The sequence below is a fragment of the Nelumbo nucifera genome, chromosome 5 (assembly GCF_055504915.1).
Source record: "Nelumbo nucifera cultivar China Antique chromosome 5, China Antique-T2T, whole genome shotgun sequence".
In the NCBI taxonomy this organism is placed as follows: Eukaryota; Viridiplantae; Streptophyta; class Magnoliopsida; order Proteales; family Nelumbonaceae; genus Nelumbo; species Nelumbo nucifera.
In genome coordinates, this window is record NC_142653.1 from 18,582,731 (window position 1) to 18,589,904 (window position 7,174).

A 7,174-nucleotide genomic window follows, 5' to 3' on the forward strand; every position below is an offset into this window, starting at 1 on the left:
TCCGAGATACCCGGGCTTCAGTACTATCCGAGATGACTGAGATACCCGAGGTGGTCCGACCTGCCAAGGTAGCCAAAGATACTGAATTATACATCCAATCATCAGGTTGTATCCACGTGTCGATTGCTTACTGGGTCAGCCAAATCACCCCTCATCAGCTTTCTCTTTAAATAGCAAATAGTATTAAAGTGGTTGGTCATATTTAAGCTGGTTTGTTAAGTGGAGTGGTCATAGTCTTGAAGCCAAAAAACCTCCATTCCATGTACAATTACATGAAATGGACATGGGGACCATGATGGATCATGCATGAATTCATCATCCACATTCCACCTTTGGGCTTTGGCCATTTGATCCTGATGTTGACTAATGCATGCCCCATTTTGTTGCTAGTCCGATATTGGAGTAAGAAGTATCTCAATCTCTCTCCATGGGTGATGGATGGTTACATCACCAAATTAGATCAAGCTGCTAGCGATCGATTGAGATCCAAAGAAGAAAGAATCGTTTGTTTGTTGTGATGTTATCAACACTTTGACCTCTCTCTCATACTTGTAACCAAAACATCAATATCAATAAAACATGTTACATGTTATCTTAATTTTTTTTTTTTGTTTAAACCATCCATGAATGTTTTTGTTTTCATTTATTTTTGGAATTGCCATATCAGTGAAAAATAAAAATATTATTAAATTTTAACATGATGTTGAATAATCAGATGAAAACATGTTTTTAAAATCAGATTCAAGAATAAAAAAGAAAAATTCATGTTAAAGAGCAATTTTTATTAATAAAAAAAGAAACAATTTTCATTTAAGGGAAAATTTCCTATTAGCACACTGTACTTTGGGCTTAGTGACACTTTTGTCCCCAAACTTTAAAATGCGACAATACAGTACTCGAACTTTTAAAATGTGTCAATCTCATACCTACCGTTAAACAGCTGTTAAATAGCATTTGAAAAATACACAAATGTTCTTTGAGTGTCATCTAATTTTCTTTATCAACCATATAAACATTGACAAAAAATTAACAATCCTAAATCCTTATCTCTTTTATTCAATAAAGTTGAGGTTCAAAATGCCCACTGAGAGATATGATCCCAACTTTTTTTAATAGAAAAAGCAAAGATTTGAGATTGTTAATTTTTTGTCAACGTTTAAATGGTTGACAAAAAAAATTAAATGACACTCAAAGGACTATTTGTATCTTTTTCAAATACCACTTAACGACTGATTAATGATAAATACTGCATTAATACGTTTTAAAAATTTGGATACTAAATTATTACATTTTAAAATATAGGGACTAAAGTGGAACTAAACCCAAAATATTAAATATTAAAAAGAAAAAAGAAAAATCAACGGAAAAATAGAGAAGCTGTGTGCATGGAAGGAGTGTGTGCGCAATCTGTTTTCTCCTTCATTGTTGTGCTTGTGGGGTAAAGGGAGAAAGCCGCGTTCAGAGTTCACTGGATGGACCATTATATTTCCATTTGGGTAGATAAAGACCCTAGAACTTATAATAGAAGGTGACTGTGTTTGTACGCACCCTGTTAAATCTGTAAGTGTGCCCCCTCTCCCGTACCGTACTCTAAGTCAAAACTCAAACACCAGATCCGATCCGACCTTCTTACCAATTTTACCACTTATTAGTTACCACAAACCAACTCCAACCAAGCCTCCGCGTAACCTCCTCTTCTAACCCTTATTATTTTTCATTGCATGCGTATCGCGTTGCCTACATAAGAAAGGAAAACCGGTAACCGACGGGACTACCGGAGATCTCCATTTATCGTCATCGCAATAAAATAATAAATGATGCCATATGGTCATTAAGAGATAAGGACGTACGCCACACGCGCCGAGTGAAGATAACAGAGAGTATCCCGAGGATATTAAACTCTGTAGGTGTCACTCACCTTCACTGCATCAAGCCCTTAGATCCGAATCTATCCACACGGACTCCGATATAGATAGAGAAATAGAGAGAGGATGTTACTTACGGAACACGACCCAACTGGAGTTTAGTCTATTAACTCTATTTAGAGAGAGATCCCAATTTAGTTTGTTTAACGACGGAGAACAGAGCGTTGACCTGTTGAGGCAGGAGGCAAATTGACACCCGTCGGTTACCAGAGTGTAAATTCGAGGTTACCTTTTCAACCAATATAAATATTCATCCATGAAAAGCCTCTCCCCTATATCTTACGGAGAGAGTGGTGGTAGCGGCAGCATTTGTACCAGATTTCAAGGGAGAGTGTGTGTGATATATATATATATATATATACAGAGAGAGAGAGAGAAAGAAAGAAATTGAGTATTGCCATCTTTTAAATATTTTTGGTAGAACGGGGAGAGCTTCTGGTGCAGTGATCCCTTTAGGTAGCATTAGCAAAGAAAGAATAAAAAACACCGCGCAAAACAGCAGAAGCAAGCAAGCAAGCAAGAAGAAGAAGATAAACGTCTCCCTGCAAGGCTGCAATCTTTCCAATCATCCCCTTCTTGTCTCCATTCTCTATCCATCTATGTTCCTCTGGCTCTACCCAATCCTACCCTTTTGCCTTCTGCAACTGCAGTGTCAATACAACAAAACTGTTCTTCTTTAGAATTACAAATCCCCAAAAACAGAGGGCGGCATACACAAACATTACAGAGGAAGAAGAATAGCACCATCTCCTCTCCGGTTGTTGTTTCTTTCTTTGGCCTGTACCTCTCAAAATGGGTACTGGTTGGCGGAGAGCCTTCTGTACTTCCATCCCTCGAGACACAGAAAACACAGTTGCAGACAAGCAGCAACAAGCCCGCACCACCAGCCCCAGCCCCAGTCCCAGAAGCTGTACAAAGTTAGCCCTTTTTCTGTCCGGCGGTAGCAATCCCTCAACGCCGCGCTTGAAGTCCAATCCCTCCACCCCGCGCTTGCAAGCAGAACCAGTTTCGAGCCCCAGCTTGCGGTGCCGAACGACCGCAGCGTCTACTCTGTTACCACCATCTTCGCACGACAACAGTCCCAAGCTCCAATGCAAGACTACGGTGACAACAAAAAGCCCCCGACTATTTCAGGGCTCCAACCCATCGTCTCCCAGATCGCCTTCGACATTTTCCCTCCTCAAGTCCAGTTTGCGGTTCTCCAGGGTAAGAACTAGTACCGAGTACGGTTTGAAATTGTAGCTTGTTTTTCCTTCCTTTCTTATGCTATTGCCATCCCTCTTTTCTTTCTTTTTCTCATCGTCGTCGTACACAGTGATAGTTGGTTAGTGTTCGTTCGTGCAAAGTCGAAATGATGAAAGAATTTTTGACTTTATCGTCTTTTTCTCTGTTTCTCCTTTTTCAGAGTAGTTGCGGAATCTGTTTGCAGAGCGTGAAAACGGGGCAAGGAACCGCCATTTTCACGGCAGAGTGTTCTCACGCCTTTCACTTCCCGTGCATAGCTGCGCACGTTAGAAAGCACGGCAGCCTCGTGTGCCCAGTCTGTCGTGCCAGCTGGAGAGAAGTACCTTTACTCGCCGCCCACAAGAATCAACACCAATTCCAATCCGAAGAAGCAGTAAATGAACAGGACAAATGTCACAGTGCAGTGAAGCAGCAGCATCAAGAGAAGAGACGAGAATCCTCCTCTCCTCGGAACGTCAAGATCAAGTACGATCAGCCATCTAAATCGTCTGATCTACGGGTTTATGACGATGACGAACCGCTGCTCTCTCCGACGGCCGGCGCTCGGTTCGTTCCGATACCAGAGGCTGACGAGAACGGCGAAGAAGAAGATGAAGCGGAAGATGAGATCGAAGAATTCCAAGGATTCTTCGTGAATTCGACCCGTTCGTCCTCGTTCAAAGAAACAGATGGAGCAGCAATCAACACCACAAACTTGAGGAACGTCGAGGTTAGAATGCTACCAGAGGCCGCAGTTGTTTCGGTCGACCGAAGCCACGAGACTTACGTGATCGCGCTGAAGCTGAAGGCTCCTCCATCCTCGGCGCGCAATAGCTGTACGACGGCGCCGCTGCTAGATCCTGGCCGCCGAGCGCCCATCGATCTGGTCACGGTGCTCGACGTCAGCGGGAGCATGACCGGCGCAAAGCTACACATGCTGAAACGCGCCATGCGCTTGGTAATCTCGTCGCTCGGCTCCTCCGATCGCCTCTCCATCGTTGCCTTTTCGGCTAGCACCAAGAGATTGTTGCCACTGAGGAGAATGACGGCTAACGGCCAGCGCTCGGCGCGGCGCATCGTCGATCGGCTTGTCTGTGGTCAAGGCACCAGCGTCGGCGAAGCCCTCAGAAAGGCCACTAAGGTTCTGGAAGACCGACGGGAAAGGAACCCCGTGGCTAGCATCATGCTTCTATCGGACGGCCAAGACGAGCGGGTCTCCAACAATTCATCCAATCGACGGTGTACGACTTCGAACGTGTCTTCGACGCGGTTCGCCCACCTGGAGATCCCAGTTCACGCGTTCGGCTTCGGAGAAAAAGGCGGGCATAGCAACGAGCCGGCGGAGGACGCCTTCGCCAAGTGCGTTGGCGGGTTACTGAGCGTTGTCGTGCAAGATCTACGAATCCAGCTGGGCTTCTGTTCTGGCTCGGCTCCCGCCGAGATAACCGCCGTGTACAACTGCAGCGGACGGCCAACGGTGTTCCGATCCGGTTCGATTCGGGTTGGCGATCTCTACGCCGAGGAGGAGAGGGAATTACTGGTAGAGCTGAAGGTTCCAACGTCAACTATGGGGGCCCACCATATAATGTCAGTCCAGTGCTCTTACAAGGATCCGGCTACGCAAGAAGTGATCAATGGGAAGGAACAGGCGCTTCTCGTGCCGAGGCCGCAAGCCATCCGATCATCGGCCTCGAAGATCGAGCGGCTGAGGAGCTTCTACGTGAGTACTCGCGCGTCGATAGAGGCGCGTCGCCTGGTGGAGCGGAACGAGTTATCAAGCGCGTACAACATGCTGTCTTCAGCTCGCGCGTTGTTGATGCAATCGAGTGAGGGTGAGGAATATGTGCGCAGCGTGGAAGCGGAGCTAGCGGAGCTGCACTGGCGATTGCAGCATCAATATCAGAGTCAGCAGCAGATCCAAAGGCGGAATGGTGGTAGGGGTGCCGAGAGGGAACCCGTTTACGCGGACGAGAATGGTGAGCCGCTCACGCCGACGTCGGCTTGGCGAGCAGCCGAGCGTCTGGCTAAAGTAGCCATTATGAGGAAATCGTTGAACAGAGTGAGCGATTTGCACGGCTTCGAGAACGCAAGATTCTAAATTTTTTTAAAAGAAAAAATGTTGATTTGAATGAGGAAAAGGAGAAAGAAAGAGAAAAAAAAAAACAAGAAGAGAGAGGGCGAGAGCGGCCCCGGGCGTATAATAGAGACAAGCAGTAGAAGACGGTTGGGCGCTTTCTCCAGAGGGATAAAAACAGGGAAGGAAAACGAAAAAAAGTAAACCCCACAAGGAATTGATTGAGGAGGGGTGCGGCGTTGCTTGTCTCCTGTCCCCCGGTTTTTAATCTTTTTGATTAAAAAGATACAAAGAAATGAAGAGGGGAGAGAGAAAGAGAGAAGAGAAGTGGGAAGTACGTGTATGTAATCTTGCTGTGTAAATGCATGTGCCGGAGTTATGTTTCTATTTTCTTTTTCTTTTTTTTTATATTTATATAATTTTAGTTCAAATGGTTTATTGTTTAGCTTTATTTTATTTGGGGAAGGGGGTTGGTGGATGAGTGAAAATTAAGTGACAACATTCACTCCAAATAAAATAGAAGAGAAAGGAATTGGAATGATGAAAATTAATAGTTTTCATTTGAAATTTATCTTTTTTTTTTTTCATCTGCTCCAAAGATTTCCTTTACAGCAATCAGCATCCCCCTTATCCTCCTAGCTTATATCTATATATGGGGGAGGGAAGGAAGAAAACGTGACGTGAATGATTGAACAATGTTTCATTCCCAGAAAGAGTAATGCTTTCCTTTTGCTAGCAGCCTAGCATCGTGGAATCTTCAAACTCCTGGTGTGTATATGTATATATCTTCTCTCTCTCACACAGGCGTGAGCCGTGAGGTTGGTTCGAAACGAGGTTGGGATTCTTCTTGCTTGTTCATTACTCCATAGGTTGATTGTCTCCATCTCATGCTCTTACAGTGTGTGGGCAAATGCAACGGATGGTGACAGTGGGACGTTGATCCCTCCTTCCCTCCCAACCACCCAGCACACTCAATTGTCCAATCAAAATCAAATTACCCAATCTATAATTTGGAGTGTCATGATCGAACATTTTACTGTTTTAACGATGATGAATAGCTCAAACTATGTATCACCATTATCACCAGTTGCATCAACATGCATCTTATTGTTATGAGATATGATGGTGGGTTCCTCAATTTCTGGTTTACCGCCACATCGATGAATAGTGCATTAGATGGAGACGTGTTTGATATGGAAGGGTTACTATTGAGAGATGAGAGGAGAGGAGAGGGGGGACCGGGTGCACCACCCCTCCCCTCCATCTTTATATCCATCTGTTTGTATAGTTCTATACACATTCTCTTGTGGGATTTGATTCGAGGCCACGTTAGAAAAACTTTGTTAAGAAAAGGAGGGAGAAAAAAAAGTAAAGTGTACCAACTTTTGTACAAGCTTAAAGAGTGGGTGTCTGTGCATGTGTGCATGCTTTGGGATAGGAGACACTTGAGACTTAAGAGGGAGGGAAGGGGGGGTGCCTTGTGCCTTGTGGGCGATCAGAGATTGAAAACTGAGGCTGCACACAACGAGAGATAAAATAAAATAAGGGTAAGGAGATCAGGAGATCAGGAGATCCAAACTTAACTGGAGCCTGGGACCTGGGGGAGGGGGAGTGAGAGTGACTCTCTTTAGCTTTTGGTGATGGATGATTTTTCTTAAATTAAGGACACTTTTAGTTTTGGGATCCCCTTAGTTCCTCTTAAATTAAGCACCAAGTCCTTGCGTGCAGTGTGTGTATGTATTTGTATCTCTCACACACCTCTTTACTTAGGGTAACCCATAATATTCAACCCATCTGTGTTCTGCTCTCAAACTCGTCGAAAATGATCAACATCATCTGAATGTTCAGCATTGGATCCTGTTGCCGAAAGGTCAAGAGTTTGAGCCACAAGCATCATCTGACCATCTGTAGGATGTAGCTGTATTAAGGTATGTTAATTAAGTTTTGTGAA

At 44.5% G+C, this 7,174-nt stretch overlaps 1 protein-coding gene across 1 annotated transcript; it reads left to right on the forward strand.

Annotated features, from left to right (window-relative positions):
- The first annotated feature begins 2,199 nt into the window (after nucleotides 1-2,199).
- Nucleotides 2,200-5,790, forward strand: LOC104595574 (E3 ubiquitin-protein ligase WAV3). Its single transcript, XM_010256354.3, has 2 exons — nucleotides 2,200-3,131; nucleotides 3,331-5,790. The coding sequence occupies exons 1-2, from the start codon at nucleotides 2,718-2,720 to the stop codon at nucleotides 5,245-5,247; spliced, it is 2,331 nt and encodes a 776-aa protein (XP_010254656.1). The 5' UTR covers nucleotides 2,200-2,717; the 3' UTR covers nucleotides 5,248-5,790.
- Nucleotides 5,791-7,174: the final 1,384 nt, after the last annotated feature.